The sequence below is a fragment of the Eutrigla gurnardus genome (genome assembly GCF_963514095.1).
Source record: "Eutrigla gurnardus genome assembly, chromosome: 22".
Classification (NCBI taxonomy): domain Eukaryota; kingdom Metazoa; phylum Chordata; class Actinopteri; order Perciformes; family Triglidae; genus Eutrigla; species Eutrigla gurnardus.
Window position 1 is genome coordinate 16,690,108 of NC_139933.1, and position 18,959 is coordinate 16,709,066.

The following is an 18,959-nucleotide window of genomic DNA, read 5'->3' on the forward strand; positions in this document are numbered from 1 at the left end:
CAATCAAGCTTTTTCAATCTTTTTGTAGACAAACTGATGCTTCCAGAGCAAATTCTACACTTATTCATCTTTTTCTTCCCGGAGTGCTCGGCCATCATTTTCTCATGGCCTGTGAAATGTTAAAAGTAGCCTACGTCACACCAAACTTTTGCCTCAAGAGCCGTCAGCTGCTCCTTTACTCTGTCTTTCCTGATCTAAACATACCCCTGACATAAAGCAGGCATGGCTTTCTGTTATTGTGTAATGTTGTTATGTATGGAGGAGGTCTTCCGAGGACATCCAACAAGGAATCCTTGTTTTTCAGTAGGTCTGTTATCGTCTAAATCTTTCTCATGGTCCTCTGTTTTTACGTCCTTGGGATCATTTTTTCCAGACAAGCTAAACAGTAAAGCTTTCTTTTTTCCTCACTGCCATTCTCTTCCTCTCGTCTCAATTGTTTTTCAGAGATCTGAGCTTAAAGCTACATCTGACCCCAGCGCTCCTCCCCAAAGCTCCCTCATTTCTTGAGAAGCAGAACCAGTCGGGCCAGCCTGAACACAAATAAACATGCCACTGTTTAAGCCCCTTCTCATAAATGAAAACATAATATTAGTGGAATGGAGCCTCTCTCATACAGTAGTGCTGCTGCTGGAGGAAGGGCCCCTCTGTGTGGAAGAGGCCTCTGGCTAAAAGGAAAGTGTTATCAGTCAATACCAATCTGCTCTGGCTTTCAGAGGGGAGTTCAGTTCATTTACAAACTTCTATGATAGTTTTATGGGACAGAGAGAGATTACCTTTTTAATTTAAAAGACATTTTTGATACGGGTCCAGTGAGGGAGAAAACGCCCGGGGCAGCTCCGCACCATCGCTGTACATCCACTGACAGTGATTGGTTTTACCACTGATGTCTCTTATTGTTCCGACAACATGATGGAGGAAAGAACCAACAGAGATAAAAACATTGCTCTTCACTTTTTTGCTTGATCCGCTCTTTTTGTTCTTCACACGTCCCATCTACATCCTCGATCGCCATCAGCTAAGTAGCTAGGTGCAACATTGAGCATCTTTTAGATAATGCAAAGCTGAGAGTGTTCTACTCTGACAACACTTTGTTGTTTGTGTCACATGACCGGATCAAGGTGAATGTTGAAAAAAAACACTTTTAGTGAATTTCGATTGGCGGTTGACCTGGGCAACCTTTCAAGTGGCTGCCATCTGCAGCAATCTCATTCAATACTGGGCCAAATATTTATATATACTGTGTATATATATATATATATATATATATATATATATATATATATATATATATATATATATATATTCGTTAAAGTTATTAAAAAATCCTCCCCATTCATCACTTAGACACAAAAACATTGTGAAATAGGTTTGAATGAATGTGGGAATAACAGAAGTTGTGATGTACGAGTGCGTCTGGAAGTCTAAATGAGGCTCTGAGGTGGAGGACGATCATGGAAACATCTGTTTAATCTGTGCTTTTTACATTTTGTTGAATCTTCCCTCATCATGCTGATAAACTGTTGAGGAACTGAACACTTAAAGCAGCGTTTTGCCAAAAGCTTATTTATGTTGCTGTCACAAATATCCCCCCTTGCCAACGGAGTAATAAAAACATTACATGTATGCATTATGGCCATTCACGGAGTCAGGAAATAAACTTTTTTAGTAGCTTTATCGCCTCGTTTATTTAGATGAAAAACAAAGCACTTCTGTTTATGACATGTGGTATTTATGATTAAGAAGTAAGTAGTTAAGAAGTGCACCTGAACGCACGCCAAACTCCTTCACGCCGTCTCAACAGTTAAACTTCAATTTATGCATGAATAAAAATATCAGTGTGAGTGGATGTTATTAGTAGCGTGTGGATAGACTAGCTGGCTGCCTAGAATGCAGCTCAGCTCCACTGAGTCTCCATGTGCCATATCACAAGCTTGTGTGAAGAAAGTCAATCCGAGCCGAGCCTGCATAGATTCCTCAGCTAACATGAACACCTGTCAGGAGATTAACAGCTCTGCTAGAGGAGGACAGGGACAGTTGGACAGTTGGACGTCGTACATGCGGCCTCTCTTTATTTATATGCGTTCGGCTGCAAGCATTGTGTGTATTCTATCGTATGCACCTCGCGTGTGATTAAAAGCCCAGAGAGTTAAAGCTCTCGGAGCTTCAGAGTGGAGCCGTGTGCCACATACAGTAGATATCAGGGTGGATTTGATTAAATCTCTGCCCCGCCCCTCTTCATGTTCACCCTTTTTGTTTTGGACTGCTCCAGCTCTTTGAAGTGATGCTAGAGTTACCATCCTGGCATGCAGGCAGAGGATAGAACACCTGTACTCATACGTGTATGTGTGTGTATAAATATATAAACACGTATGTATGTACAGTGTGTACATATATATCTTTATTTTGTGTGTGTGATTCTTACAGACTGGATGTCAGTTTCTGAGCTGCTAAACCAGAAAGTCTGATGCTATTTCGTGTTACTACGCTGCTCTCGCCGGCTCATTAAGATGCGTTGATTGTTGTACTTCCCATCACGCTGGATTGAGTTCAAACGTGGATGTGTAGTTGCAGCTTGCATCATTTCACCCAGCGTGTCACCGCGGCTGATGCAAGGCTGCTTGCAGTGTGTTGCAGTAACGGCAGCGCAGGCTTGCGCCATGCTGTTGTGTGTTCTTCGCTGCATCAGGAATCTTGGTTTGCCATCAACCGCGGCCTCCAGTCAAACATGGATGGGACCAGACCACAGCACGTACCTAATTGTTGCTTCAGTTCTTTACGGGCAACAGTGATTCTAGTGCTTTAATTCCTGAGTAAATAAGATACACATTGTACAAAATGTTCCCTGTGTTAGACCGCGTACGAGTGCTCATCGACTCACCACCACGAGAGTGCGACCTGCTTCCCTCCGCTAGAAATAGCAGGAGATGGGTGATAATAACTCTGAAGTATCTGTGGCAGCGAACAGAATAAAACCTTTCCGTGCATCCAGTGGGAGGAAGATAAATCTAGACAATGTTACTCTCACACATGGAGAGCGAAATGGGGACAGAAGAGAATATTAACATCTCGGTGCACCGGGGAGAAAATGTGATGGTTCTTTCTGAGCAACAAGTGTGTAGAATGTGTTATTTCTTTGATTTCTCTTTCCTCCTGTCAGGCCTCACTGTGTTTTCTTCCTCACTGCCTTTAATCCCTGTGATCAGATCCCCTTCCACGCTACAAAGTACAGTATGTAGGAAAGGGGAAACAAGAGTCGGCCTTTCCGGCGTCTAGACGCGAGGATGTCCTGTCGTACGCGGGTAAAGCCATTGTTGTTTGTGGCCTAATGACGGTGCTTGTTCCTCGTGTGTTGGAGATTTGAATACTAAGACTCGAGAGCTCAGCGAATGCCATTTAGGTTGAGCAGGACGGGCCGTTCTGTACGTACCGGTATTTCTGTCTGCAGATGAAGGTGTTTTGTTTGATAAATACACAGTGTGTGCTGTAGGCAGTCTGGGCGTGTTAGGTGTATACATAAACCTGCTGGCCTCACACAATAACATGAATACCTGTTCGGCCTGCACTTGTAGAAGATCGCGTGACGTTGTGTTGCAAGGTGTTCCTCGTATCTGTAAATGTTCCTGTTACCTCCTCGACCCGCCTCAGATCGCTGCCCCCTTGGTTGCCATGGCGATCGCTGTCTTTTGTGTTAAAAGTGTGAACGCCAGAAAAATGACTTGGCACACTGCCCAGTTTGAGAGCAAAGCTGCGTGATTGTGTGTGTCACACCTTTTGCCATCAGAGTAATTGTTTGTCTCGTCGTTTAAAGGTTTGCAGGAATCTCAACGCACTCTTAAACAGCTGTGACCACGTTCACGGAAAACTGTTTGTGTTGTAAATAGAAGAACAACTGATGTTTTACCTTCCTGGAAAAACAAGGTGGGCACACCGACGTTAATGCCTTTTGATTGAGTCTTACATTTCAGATACTGGAGTCTCTTTGAGATCCTGAAATGCTGCAGAGGGGCAGCTGGTCAAATATCCAGGTCATCAGTGCAGCTTGATCAGTGTTTTCATGGTGATTTGACTGGATATGGTCAACAAGTGCAAATGCCTATGAAACACAATGATATGCTGCTATGGATTCAGGTGCATTTGTTTTGACTCATCACACGAAGCAGCGTAGTCTATTACGAGTGGAGGTAAAGGTAAAGGTAACCCTGGTTAATTAGGACTTTTTGTTCCCTTTTTACAGTTTTGACACGTTTCCCTTGTTGGGAGCGATTCATGCCATTTGCGTTTGAAATGTGCATTTGTTTGTACAATTATAAGTCACATAATTTTGTATTGTTGCTTTTTTAATATAATTTAATGGTTGCTCAGTTATAGAATTTATTTCCAATTAATGACTTAACAGTGTGCATAGGGTTGGACTGTTTAGAAAAGTAAAGGATAGATTTCATAGTAGCAAAATACACATAAAAATGTAGATTGTGAACTAAATGCAGCTAAATACAGGCTACATGTAGCCGTTTGGGCTGTATGGTCTTTTTATAAGTTTCATTGTACCGGATGCACCGAGCTGTATATATATATATCGGAGGATGTAGCTCCATGTTCATTATTGGTTATGTGTGGGTTGCTGTAAACTTGTGTATTTGGACTGAGGGAGTTGTCTTGCTTTCACTCGGGTGCATGCCATGTCCCCTTGGCTAGCTCAGCCTGTAATTTAGACAGTGGCGGGATACATGAGGGAACAAAGTGTCCATTAGCTGGATGTATAGGACGGGACAGACCCAGCTGTAGGCCCGTAGCATGCGTGCCGAACAATAGGCTACTGTGGCACTCAACACACAAGACAGGGGGCCTCATTCAGACTCTGTTATGGATATAATTCTCTGGACTAGTGTCTCTTTGTATTGTTCTGACTGTTTAATGTGCCAGCTTCAGAGCAGGTGCTTCTCCGTCTCCCACTTTTCATTAAAAAAACAAACATATTTACTCACGCAGCTCTCGCCGTATCCAGCCACGCACAGAGGTTCAGCTTTTATTTGCAGAGGTTCTGTAAATATGAGATATCTGGCACCGCCCACTACAATGGAGGTGATTGGAATTTCATCCGTGGCGCTCGCAGCAATGAAGCGACTCAACAGCAACGCGTCTTTTCTCCCCGAGCAATCGGGACATTGTTTGTGAAGGACACAGGACTGCTGAGTTGTCATTGTTGTGAGCCCTGCCAGTGAAATTCCATACGTGTAGGTTGTATATGTGGTGAAATATCAGAACCATGATTCATGAAACCAAAAGTATGTGTTTATGTTTCTGTAATCGGGGTGAACTAACCTTTAAAGTGTACGGCTGGCATCATTCCATTCTTTAGAAAAGAATGGAATTCCATTTGTGCATCTATATCTTCTTCCTGTGTGCCATAGAGCTCCATTGTTGTCCAAAGACTATTAAAAACACATCAGAGCGCCGCGCTGGGTGACGCTCTCCTTCATTAGCAGAGAACACTGTCGCTTATTTTGACGCCATTCTGCTGCTCACTACAGCCTGTGTTGTGTGTTAATCCGCAGCTGAAAATAGTCCCCAGCAAATGCACTATTTCCTCCTGTTTGAGTAACATTTGCTAAAAACTAAAAGTGCCAAAAATGTTTTTAATACTCCCTTTTTTTAGAAATGAAACTATATATTTTTGACCTGTTTTTAATGTGTGTATTTAGTTGGACCAAAGAGTTAAGAAAAGATCAGAGGTGTCAGAAGTACAGACGTTCTATAAGTAGTATAAGATCAAGTTCAGATACTTGTGTTTAAAAGGACTCTGGTAAAAGTATAAGTACTTCAACTTCTTTACTCAAGTAAACGTGGAAAAGTACAGGCTGTGAAATGTACTCAAAGTAAAAGTAAAAAGTTTCCCTATGAAGGACATTTCTACTTGCAAGGCTAACTGAATCTTGCATTATAATGAGTAAATAAATATTGATAACTTCCCTCATATGCATTAAAACTAATGGAACGAGCATGTTTTGAAAATGTGAGGGGTAGAAAGTACAAGTTCAAAAACATAAATACTCATAAAAAGTATTGTATGTATGTACTTTATTACTTCCCACCCAAGTATTCCAAGGCAGACAAACGTGCCAACAACATGCCGATGCAAAGGGGAATGGTCTGTAAGGACATGTAGTTCTTTGTGGTGCTGCCTTGGCCTGAATGAAACCTGCGCTGTCTTAAAATAGCTGAGTCTCATGAGGGCGCTCAGTTACCTGACAGCATGGCAATTACATGTTAGACACACTCCTCCTCAGCCAGTCAGAGTCACAGGTGGAGAAACTGGCTGTCCTCCAATCAGGGGAGACGGGGTGGTACTAGTGGCAGAGCAAGAAAGTCCCACTCATCAGAGAAAGAGGGAGGGAGTGCATTTGAGTGGGACGGCCGACTAAACATAGCACAACTGTTAGAGACATCAGGGTGTAAGAGGGACAGATCTGACAGAGACCTCGTCCACGCATGAGAGCTGCTTATCTCCAACTGTAGCGTCGACCAGCACAACTCCTCTGCCATGCATATTTTACAGTCCCACTGCGTCATCAGGTCTGCGCTGTAAGTCTTTTTTTCTCCTGTCATCTGCTCGGCTCGTGCTGTCAACTCTTCTGTTCTTGCATTGTCTGTGTTGTTTTGGTGCTCCGGTGCAAAGGCAGCAGCCCTCCGACATGTCAACGTTGGTGCCGTGCAGGAGAGGCAGCGGGGAAAGTACAGCCTGTGCATGTTGCTGTGGGATTGGCTCAGGTTGCTGAGAGGCACACTCTGTGCGGGACCTTGTATATTCAGGGGTGTGTTGCAATCCGCGTCCCGTCAGGGGTTTGAGAGCTGTAAATTGAAAAGCGCTCTATGGCATGCCAGTGTCTTGTCCCGACCTGCAAAAAAGAAAGCTCACATTCCATCAAAACAATATTCAATTCTGCATGTTTTCAGCCACGAGCAGCCGTTCTTGTATTTGCACTGACTGGCCACACGTTCATCAGCTGTTTGATACGGTTTCTACCCTGTCAGGCTGCTTGCTGCTTGTTTCTTTTGCAGAAGCAGCCAAATCAAAGTGACTCTGTTAGTTTAAGACGATTCAACGGAGCGGCGCTTCAAACCATCACGCTAAAAAAAGCAGCCAATCGTTGTTTTTTCACACTGCAGCGTATTTCTTCATCTTGTGCTTTTTTTCTGTGGTTATGGTTTTCTTTGCCTTTTGCTTGCTTCTTGAGCCACTTGACACCACGTCTCTCTAATTCTTTCCTGAGAGCTCTCAGCGCGGTGAGAAGCTCTTCTGAGGCTCCCCGCCAACAGTGCCAAGCTCTTTTTTCTTTTTGCTGCCATAGTGTTGATATTTTTATTAGTGCTATTTTGGGATTGATCCCAATGGAGGGTTAGAGCTGGAGCTTATTGAGAGAGCCGTATTTGTATTATCATTTCATCGTCTGTTGTAGTTCAAATGTGTGCTTTAAAAAAAAAGATCAGCAGAGAGTTTGTGGATGTTAGTTTGAGGAACTTGTTGTTGAGATCTCAGTATGGAGATGCAGAAAAAGGTTGTCGGGGAACTGAATACACACTCTCCGTATCGACTTGGCCTGTGTTTCCATCTTTAACTACATGCTGCCACATGGGACAAACTGTCAGAGAGCTGTCAGATTGATGCGTGTCGCCTCCAGCGGCAGTGTGGATGGAGTGATATGGAAGCTATTGGGGAGAGGGAGAGACGTTTACCTGAGTGGCAGGCAGTGAAAACCCCACCTCTCTGCTGCCGTCACAGCTTTAATTATTTTCTTGCTGAGCCTTTGCCCACGAAAGGTGAGAAAAGCATCGGCCGTGTTGAAAGAGCTCTTGTGTATCATATCCCGTTACAGTGTGAAATATGCACCTCGCCGTTGCGTCTCGCATCCTGACTCTTCCTGCTTGTTGTCTCCGTTCTACGTTCCATCATGAAAGGAAAATGACATCCTCCAGTTGAGATGGGTTGCTAATAAGATGCTACAGGCAAAGCAATCACAATCAATCAAGCTTTAACGCGATAGGCTATTCAGGAGCTTAATTAACCGCCTCGTTAAGCTATCCGATGTGGCACAGGGAACCATAACTGAGAACAAGGCAGCGTCACCAGCCAAGGTAGAACGTGAAGGGCCGTTTGAGTCGCTGTTCAGCTCCGGAGCCTGACAGGCAGTCATGTTTTAGTGTTTGTGAGGAGCGAACATTGTTTGCAGGTGTGAAATCTAAAAACCCGACGGCTCATATAAGAGAAGTGAGAAGCATCTGGGCCATGTAGATGCAGTGCAATGTTGACGATGGCCGCGTTCACACCAGGCAGTAACACGCGCTGGTGACGCAAACACAAGGGAACAGCGCTAAGTACGCCGGTTAACACCTGGCATTAGAATGTGTTTTGAGTGAGCACTTGAGATCGGATCTCCCTTATATCATAAACACTGGCTAAGACCAAATGTTGTGTTCATAGGTGCAATAAACGAGATTCAGAGCGTCAGTATAGCAGCAAACAGCTAGAAGCAGAGGACAAACTCCCTCTGTGTGTGTTGTTACCGAGCTTCTCCGTTGACATTCTGCTCTCTGAGGCGATGACAGCTAGTGTCTCGGCTGAATCAAAGCACCCGCCCTGCAGGTAAACGCTGTTAGCATCCTTAGCGTAGACACCTCAATCTCGCATTTTGCACCTTTTATCCAGCGGGAGGCAGCAATGCACTTCCTGTGCATAGTCTGGAGGACACGAGAAGAAGAAGAAATCCAAACAAGTCCTTCCAGAGTGTGTTTTATATAGGATTTTTGTGGTGCTGGTAAATATGTATATGGGTGTGGACAAAGCCGGCTGAGGAGGAAGAGGAGGAAGAACCTTTCTCTCTTACGTCCTTGTGAGTGGACTATATCGGAGAGGTGGTCTTGGCGCCCCCCATGGCTCACCTGGTAGAGCGGGTGCTCCCCATGAGACGAGGCTGTTTGATCATCTGGCATGCAGAGAGTCACTTTGCATAATATCTCTTCAATATGAAGCACGGAAACAAAAATACGTCTTCGTGCACTGGAGGATTTGGAGCCAACGTTTTTTTCCGTCACTGCATCCAAGTTCCTTCATACACATTCTGAAGTGAGCAATTAGAGTATAATCAGAGATGTCAGTATGCACCTAAATGTGGAGGAAGAGAGAGAGAGTTATCCCTCCATGAAAGAGCTACTCAGAGCTGGGAGCCAATCAGCAAGCATCAGGACGTATGTGTTGAAACCTTCTGAAATATGACTTTGCTTTCCCTTTTTTGGGGAAAAAGTTGATTCATTGATCGAGCGATCTGCAGACACGCCGTGTAAACAACCCGTCTGCACGGATGGCGTGACTGTCGATGAACTCGTTTGTTTGTATTTCTTCACTTTGTATGCAAATTCAAATGTGTATGTGTTGATTTTTGAAAGGAGGAATGCAGATGTAATTCACTGATGCAGTCCTGTAACAATACTGATAATTGACATTTTCAATAAAGATAAAGTTTTTAATTAAACGTCTTATGCCTTAAGGCACTTTGTGCAGTTGGCACACGGTTTCTCGGCCAATTACTTCTTTGATTTGCCTAAAAATACAAATCACAGAGGGATTATAATCAGCGCAGCTTGTGTCATGATAATAAACAACACTGTGCTACAACTTCACAAAGCCAATGTGACCCATTAGGCCTGGTGTATTGAGTGGAACTGGGCTTTATTAATGCTGCTAATGGAGTCCTGCTCCCTCTCCTGGAGCCGGGATTAAAGGGCCCTGGTGTCGGCGGTGTGGGTGGAGGGCTGGAGGCTACCGTCTGAGAGCAGAGAGCCGGACTCTCGGGGATCAAACGCCGACTCTCTCTCTCTCTCCCGTACTCTCCTTTCAGGTTTTCCTTTCCTGCTTCATCTCCACGCTTTCATAACACCCTTCAGAGCACCAAGTTTTCCATCTGTACATGCCTTTCACATGTGTCAGTGCGGTCGGAGGTTTGTTTCTGAGTGCGCGTGCTCGTGGAGCGTGTTGCTCCGTGAACGCTCCATACGTAACAGTAATAATAGAGCTGTGGGACTTTTCCATGTGTGCCCTAATAATTAGAGTTGTTTCGGCGGGTCAAATTATCTTCCACACAAAGTTGTTTTCCTACTGCTCGGATTCTGTTTTGGAGCAAAAAGTTTCCCTGCCAAATGTATACATTTTTCTACACATACACTATTTGTAGGGCTTGACTGCTCCATTACTCATCTGCTGGAAATTAACCACACACTTTTTTTTTGTTATTATTTAATTTGAGTACCAGATGGTTAGTTGGTGCGGGAATACGGGATGATTTGATGCCAGGAGAGACAAGAACAGATACAGAAAAGCTTCGGCCCTTTTCCCTTTTCTGGAACCTCGTCTAATCCTGGACTCTGTGTTTACAGCCAGCGCTGATGAGCGCTAATCTCGTTAGCTGCATTGTGGTAGCTGACGGACTACAACAAACATGGCGTGTCCGCTGAATAAGTGCATTTTTATGTCAACTTCTGCCTGAGACAGCAGGATGTTTTTTTTGGTCCAGTTGGGATTGCAATGTCTATCTTTAACTCACTGTGGCTTCGTTGTTCACCGCAATATATAGAAGCGCTGCACTTTTATGGAAACAACACAACCATAGCTATATATGGCAAGACACTGTGTGTGCAATATGACAGTTATAATGCCATACATTTTTAGTTGTTGTTAAAAAATGCAAGTTGAATTTCTTTGATAATGTAATTAAAAGAAATTGGGATAAAAAAAAAAACATTTTCCGAGCGCCCACAAGTGTGACCAATCTTCGAAGAAGCTCCACATGCTCTACATATTGAGCCATTTCACAACATCTCCTTAGAAGCTCTCTGTCCGTCTGAGTCCGGGTCGTTCGTGGCTTCGTTGCACCGAGGAGAGCAGAATGTAATGTTTTCACAGGATGCGGTGCAAAGTGATTTCGATGACATTTCACAGTTTCAAGCTGGGATTCGGTTACGTTTTCCCGAAGGAAGCTCTCGTCACATGAGATTCATTCAAGAACATCTGAAGATGATCATCTGTGATAAAGAATGTCAAACAAGCCTTTCTCAACCCTCTGTGGCTTATGTGTGTGTTTTTAAAAGCAGATACATAAACATGTAGTATATTCACATGCATGTTTGACTCATTTCTCTTTCTGTGTCTCTTTTCTAATCTCTCAGGTGGCTCAATGGCCCCAAAAGGAAGAGGAAGAACAGCCAATGTTCGTTGAAGAGTATGACTGGTGAGTAACTGATGGAGAGAGAGAGAGAGAAAGAGAGAGAGAGAGAGACTAGCTAAAGTGGCAGCTAATAAAAACAGAACTCCACTTTCATAACTGAAGTTTTTATATTTCTAAGTCTCTTCAGAAACGCACCTCTCCTTTTCCAGAATAAAAAGCTCTCCAAATGCAAGCAAGCGTTCATTTTGAAAATGGCAGCATTCAGTTCAGCTGCTTTTAACTGTTAAATTCTGTTAGGAGAGGGATATTTATCCACCAGTCTCACCGCAGTGAATGCATGCAGTTGAGTGACTGCAGAGAAGCTAGTGGTACATGATTCATTGCTGCCTCGTGCACATAACGCTCTCGATTTGTCACCTCCAAAAGAGAAAAAAGTTTAAAAAAAAACACACATCTTGGCATCTGTCAGCAGTAAACGAAAGCTTTGTGCCTCTGTCTGCTTTCTTGTTGGACGCAGCACGTTGTCTGAGTGACAGCTCCAAATCCCCCGAGCTGAAAGAAGCGAGTAAAGAAGGTAAGAGAGCCTGATAGTGACGGAGGAACGGTGGGAGAAACACCAACATTCAAACCTACGGGACGGTTCATTTGGCATTTCTATGAAACATATCTCCCTCGGCCAGTCTGCCACACGTTTCCCCTCCCAGCCAGCTTGTTGTCCTGCCTCTCTGCATCTCGGCTGGAGGCCTGGACCATATTCTACCTGCCGCGCTGCGTTTCAGCCATGACAATCTGTCCGCCTGGTTGGATCAGATCTGATCACATCCCCTGTAATGATGTCAGAGCTTGTCCCGAGGGGAGAGCGGGTCCTCGGGATGCTTCCACAGGACACTGAAGGGAAGCGAACATTCCACGCTCATAATCCCGATTTAGCAAAGAGGCATATCAGTGTCAAATCACTGCGCAGATTAAATGTAGATTAAAACATCCAGTTTACTCTTGAGACGAGCGAATCAATTCGAGCGTTGAAGTGATTAGTGAATTCATTAGTGGACAGACGGAAGATTATCCCACTTATTTAAAGCTACACCCGATCCATAACGTGCATCTCAACAATCACAATCAGAGAGGAGTTTATTGCCAAATACATTTTCACATATAAGAAAAGTCAAAAATAAGACAATTTAATAAGAAAATAGGCTATTTACATACATCTGTACCGCAATAGGATGATATTTACAATTTTGTATATTTTTTTACGATGGTGCAAATGATGTTGAAGAGGTCACCTGTACCGACAGCACGGCAGACAGGTGTATTATTAAGTCATTGTTTAGATTTGACAGTACTTTAGGTTGAGTCTCGCAGCTTTTCCAATATGGCTGACAGACACATTCAGCATGTGAACATAGTGGAGCATCTCTGTAGAGACCAAAACAGGAGCGTAAACATTGGACTTACATAAGTTTATGATGATATGTCAATGCTTTGTTTTCAGCTTGTTCTGCTGCCACCTAGTGGCAAATAAAATCTATGAATGCAGCTTAAACAATCAATCAATCAGTTAATTAGTTGATTTATTAAATAAGCATGTCTTCTATACCGTCTCAGGTTTATACATTGAATTGCTTTGAGACCAAACCAGCTGAGCCCTGATGTCGTCAGTGTTTACCCTCTCAGATGTCACGTCGCCGTGCTGTGTTCATGTACCTCAGCGAAACAATCCTGAGACCCCTTCAGGGACCCGATGCATACGGCCCCATATATACAGGCTTTGATGAAACGAGATGGCAGGTGTTGTGTTGAGAAACGTGTGAAGACAAACATTTGCTTTGGCTCAGCAACATTAAAGAACAACAGAAACCCCTCCTTCCCTGTGCTGGGTTTTGCTGATGGAGGTGTTGCGGGGCGCGTCAGCGAGGGGCGGGCAGCCAGAGCCACAGAGCTGCAGCACTATTGATTTTGGGCTCGGCTTCCAAACATAGTCCTCAGTAGACTGGCTCGGAGATCCGGCTGCGGCGGCGGCTGCTGCTTTCCAACACACAGCTGACATTTTTCCTATATGACCGCTCTGATGTCCTCATTATCTTTCCTTTGGCCTGCTTCTCTTCTCCTTCCTCTTTCCCACCACACCCCCTCCCCTCCCCCCATCTCCCCCACCTAGTTTTATACAGTAGTATTGTTGTTCTAGTATTGTCTCTTGTTGTTTTTCTTTTGCCTCTCTCTTTCTATTTGAATGCTTTGTATTAGCAAATGCACCTGTGTGGTTTCCCCTATATTTCACTCAAGTTTTCAATCTTTTTTCCTCTATCGAAATGTGTTTTTTTTTATCAATGGAAAGAGCTCAAGTGCTTCTTAACTATATATATAATGAGTATACTGTATATATTGACTTAAATGTCACTTATGCCCCTTTGGCACTCTCTCCTCCTCCTCCTCCTCCTCCTCCTCCTCATTTTTCTCTCTTTCCCACCATCCTCTTCTTGCCCTCCTCCTCCTCCTCCTCCTCTAAAATCTGTAACAACGCCAAAAGGCAGAGCACAACTGACACTGCCAGTCACAGCTCTCACCACGCCTCAGTATATAGACACATCAGCATACATGCCATGGGAACGTCTCACACACACACACACACACACACACACACACACACATACATGTATGTACAGAGTACAAAGCTCTGCCCGTGGCTGTGTGTGTGGGGGTGGGTTGGAGGGGGGGCTGTGTGTGTGCATGTGTTTATGTGTGTGTGTGTGTGTGTGTGTGTGTGTGTGTGTGTGTGTGTGTGTGTGTGTGTGTGTGTTCAGACTTGAGAGCCCCACGTTTCTGCATTAAGTTGTGACTTGCAGTGTACCATCCCCTCCCCTCCCTCTTCTCTCTGCTATATATCATAAGGAATGACTGGAAATCGGCTATTTCCTGTGTCTCTGCGCTCGCTCCCTCAGTCTCGCTGGTCCTGTCAGCAGCACACGGAAAAAGAACAAACTGTCCTTTCCCTGCTTTAAAGCAGAGGAAAGGCTGCAGAGGGAGGAAGACGTGTACAGGGACAGAACAATCAAATACTCTACATTCAGACCAGAGTGTTTGTTTAGGAAAGAAAAGTTCATTTAGTCAAACGTAAGGCACTTCAAAGAAAGATGAGTTCATGTGAACCGATTTCATCTGATAAATAGTATAAATGTTTGTTTGTTTGACCCCTGGGTTGAGGCGAGTTGAGGATCTCTGAACCAAATTTAAATTCTGTGACCACATTGATTTGAGCGATGTTAAAATACCGTATGTATTTGAAGAGGATCACTTCATAATGGAAAATTACCATTTTGTTCTAAAAAAAAAAACTTTTTAGAATAAAAATAAAAACCTTGACTTACATGAGTAGCCACCGAATCCCCCCTCTGCTCACCCCTCCCTTTCTAAACACGTCGGAGAATACGGTGGCCTTCGGTTCACGTAAAAATGGGAAATGTGGCGGAGTGGTTAGAGCACATGCCACGTACGCATACGCAGCCGTCCCCGGTTCGAATCCCGGCCAGAGGTCCTTTGCTGCATGTCACACACCCCTCTCTCTCCTGTCTTTCCTATGTGTCGATATGAAGGGCTCATTCCAACATTCTATATGAATATTATCCCCCTAAATCCTTCACACAGGACCTTTTTAAAACACAGTTTACGAACGGTGTTTAAATGATAAACCTTTGACTTTTCCAGAAAACATGAACACACCTTGTGATCCTTCTGCATTTGGACCACAGATTCTGCTTTCTAAAAGAAAAGCAGAGTAAAGGGAGTGACCAGTTGCAGCGGTGGTCCTGTTTGCCATTAGCGGATTCATGTTTAGTGATGGTGATTATTTTGTTTATTCTCATACATATTCTGGCCACCGGAGGCAGAGATCCACCACCACCCCGTGCCTTAAATAGGACTAAAAGGATTCACGTTTTCCTCCCAGGCCAGTTTTCATTTACATAACTCACTAACACACAACATATGCACCTTGTGTTCACAGTGCACGGGGACATTTACAGTAAAAACAAAAACAAGTCACCTGTTTTCACAGAAGAAAACAAGAAATTTACATCAACGATCCAAGCAAAACAGGAGGGGAAACAATTTAGGATGGGAAGCTTCTCATGGGCCGAGAAAATGAATAGTCACATGAATGAATGACAAGAGTGTCGTATAAGAACGGTGGATGGCGGGGTGTACAGGGAGGATGATGATGACTAGGAAGGGCGGAGCTAAGCAGTGAAGGGAAGACTGATGGATCCCGGTTTGGTTTTATTGGTGCATAGAACCTCTTTAATGATATAAAAATATACATAATGTGTTGTCGTCTTTGCCCTTTGCTTCCCTCTCTCTCTCTCTCTCTCTCTCTCTCAGGGTACATCCCCAGCTACCTCGAAAAGGATGAGCCATGTGTGGTGTGCGGCGACAAGGCCACAGGTTACCACTACCGCTGCATTACCTGCGAGGGCTGCAAAGTACGCACACACACACACACACCCACACACACACACAGTGAAGTCATCGCTTCAAAGTAAACACGAGGTCAAAGACACATTGTGTTCAGTGCAGAGATGTTCTATCAACATATTTCTACAAACCTGTCAGTCTGTCTCGTCAGCGCTCAGCCGTGTCATTTATCTTTCTCGCTGTCAGACTTCTTCTGTTCATCGACGATGTGACGTTTCAGGCTCCACTGAAGGGAATGTGATTAAACTCAGTCGGCATTGATGATTGGTTTTTATAAAAACTAACCGAAACAGGAATTGATATGTAAAGACATCAGATTCATTCCCTCCATGGACATGAATTAATATCCAGCGATGATTTGTTCAGCACGCTCCTACGCTGACGCCTCCCAGCAATTACAATGTTTGGCTTGTTAGCATTTAGACAAATTGCCTCCGATGTGGCAGCGAGTCAGGTACAGACTGAAGCAGATTAAAGATTTTATTTCTGAATTTGTTTTGCTGCACAGAACAAAGCAGCGGTGGCCATTAAAATGTGTTTTTATCCGCACTAAAGAGCAGCAACACTGGTGTGGTCGACACAAAGCAGTCCGCATTTCAGCCCGTCGCCCTCTTCGTATGTGTCTCTCTCCCTCTGTGTCCCACTCTGACTGTCTCGCCCTCTCCCTGTCTGTCTCCCTGTCTGTCTCCCTGTCTGTCTCAGGGTTTCTTCCGTAGGACCATTCAAAAGAACCTCCACCCGAGCTACTCCTGTAAGTACGATGGCTGCTGCATCATCGACAAGATCACCCGCAACCAGTGTCAGCTGTGCCGCTTCAAGAAGTGCATTGCAGTGGGCATGGCCATGGACTGTGAGTGTCACACACACACACACACACACACACACACACACACACACACATGAAAGAGAAACTTCTTTTCTATACCCTGAAGTCAAGCCTGACTTATTGCTTGGTACAGTCTATATAGTGCTGTTATGGATGTTTTTGATCAATTAAGAATGTAGCCCACTGTTCGTTCCTTCCTTCCTTCCTTCCTTGCTTCCTTCCCTGTAAAGTGGTATCTAATGTATTTAATATATCGTATAGTTTTATTCATATTGGTTTGATACTTACATAAATGTGGTCATTCCTGTACTATCACAAACAGCTATTAATATGTCCTCCTCTTCCCTTCATATTCTTGTATGCTGTATAGTTGTGAACACTACCCACCTATGTAGGCTTGTCCCCTCCCTGTTCCTGCAGCCTGTGGTGGATCTGTTCCTAATTAGAGCCGCTTATTGAAGAGACTCTGGTCGACTCGTTAGCCCTCTAATGAGGCCGCTTTCCTTAAATCTGTGTTCTCCGGTATGTTCTATACTCTGAGAGTCCCGGACAGGCCTCCTCCTTCACTACACACATTTCAGACTGTATTTTGCAACCGTTGTGCTTTTTAGAAGAGGTAATGATGCCGTAGTAAAGCAGGGGATTTACATTAAATGAGTACCACAAGGGTTGTAGAGAGACTTAATATAGAAGCTGCATCTCTAAACAATATGTGCAGACTGTAGGCAACACGCAAACTAATTACATATCTCTTTTTTTGCTTGCTTTTCCTTGGCACGCTCTCTTTCTCTGGGGCTCCTCCTGCTCCTCCCGCCGCCCACCGTCTCCCCCCAGTGGTGCTGGATGACTCAAAGCGGGTAGCGAAACGGCGTCTGATTGAAGAGAACAGGGAGCGACGCAAGAAGGAGGAAATGGTGAAAACCCTCCAGAACCGTCCAGAGCCAACCGACAGCGAGTGGGAGGTGATCCACCTGGTGACGGAGGCCCACCGACACACCAACGCTCAGGGTGCACAGTGGAAACAGAAGCGCAAATTCCTGGTAAGGAGACCCGGAGAGACAGGAGTGATGACGCATGAGCTCAGGTGTAGACGCTCCCAGAGAGAGTCAAGCATTTAACACTTAGAGCAATATATTGTATGCACTTTTTATTATTTTAAACCAACATTATCAACCAACAAAATACAAATCCCAGTCATAGCTCTTATTATTATTGTTATTGTTATAATTATCCTCGTCAGTCGAGGCAGACAAAGCACCTACAAAGAAAACAGCATCATTTCAAAAAGCCCACATTGTACTTTCACATCACCGGGACTGCGAGGGTCCTCGGTGTCGCCAGTTGTTTGTGACTGAACGACCTCAACCAATGAAGTCGCCTCATTTGAGGTTCTTTCAACACCAGCTTTACCCGCTCATTGTTCGGAGGGCGGCGGGAGGCCGAACCCAGCCGACATGAGGCGAGAGTGTGATCTGTCACAGGGCTGAGATGTTTAGAGACAAACAACCACACGCACCCGCATCCACACCTCCAGGCCGTTTCAGAGTCTCCAGTTAACTCCACCAGCATGTGTTTGGCCCGAAGGTGCAAACCAGAACAACGTGGGGGAAACTCCTGCAGGCAAACCCAGAAACCCAAACCGTTTTACCGTTCGCCATCGGTTTCATTCTCTTCCAAACACGTTTGCTTTACCTGAGGGTTCGTCTGATCGCCTCACCGTTCTCACTCCCAGATCTCAGTATTAACCCAGAGAGTATGACGTTATCGTATCTGACAGAAACATTGTCCCAAAACCAAGAAAATAAAGATCTGAGCGAGCCGGAATGATCCGTTACATACAAACGCAGTAAACAATCGGAGGATCAAGGGGATGTATCATTTTGCACGTCCCTGCAGCAGCCGTTTGTTGGAGCACCCTGGGTGGGTTGGCTCTGCAGAACAATAACCCGTTTTAAGTGGGAAACCACTCAACAATCAGCTGCCACCGTGTGGTGCTCCTTCAGTGTTTGGGCTTCAATTATCCTGCTCTTAACCCCGTCAAGACCCAACAACCGGCACGTTTAGGATTATGTCCTCGCACGAGTCAGAAATGATAAGGTTTAATTTTATCTGGGCGAGTGGAGGCTCTGTTTCCACATTAATGGCTGTCAGAGTGGATATTCGTGACTTCATGGCTCTGTTTTCCCTGCTCTCTGTTTCTGCCTGTATCTTTATTCCTCAGTTTCTCTCCGGCATTCGGGGGTTTATTCATCATAATCCTTCTGGGCTCTTAACCAGACCTAATTCCCTTCACAGATTTCATTCACACCTCGACTTTTTTTTCTTTTTCTTCCTCGCTTTAATCTGTTCCCCGTCTTCATTTCTTTGTTTCCTCTCTCTCTCTGTCCCTCTGTGTCTACAGTGACTTTCCCCCGTATTTTCTGTTTTCTGTGAGCTCCCTCTATCCC

At 44.5% G+C, this 18,959-nt stretch overlaps 1 protein-coding gene across 4 annotated transcripts in view; it reads left to right on the forward strand.

The window, feature by feature from the left end:
* LOC311032780 (thyroid hormone receptor alpha-B) overlaps window positions 1-18,959 on the forward strand; it is a 130,088-nt gene that overhangs the window by 101,604 nt on the left and 9,525 nt on the right. The window contains exons 1-6 of one of the 4 annotated variants that reach the window (XM_084039816.1): window positions 6,530-6,573; window positions 11,218-11,279; window positions 11,734-11,790; window positions 15,594-15,694; window positions 16,389-16,536; window positions 17,347-17,552. In XM_084039816.1, the coding sequence (XP_083895942.1) occupies window positions 6,542-6,573; window positions 11,218-11,279; window positions 11,734-11,790; window positions 15,594-15,694; window positions 16,389-16,536; window positions 17,347-17,552 (606 nt within the window). In that variant the 5' untranslated portion in view covers window positions 6,530-6,541. Of the gene's footprint in view, window positions 1-6,529; window positions 6,574-11,217; window positions 11,280-11,733; window positions 11,791-15,593; window positions 15,695-16,388; window positions 16,537-17,346; window positions 17,553-18,959 lie in introns of those variants that run through there. The other 3 variants (XM_084039815.1, XM_084039818.1, XM_084039817.1) reach the window with 3 other exon arrangements.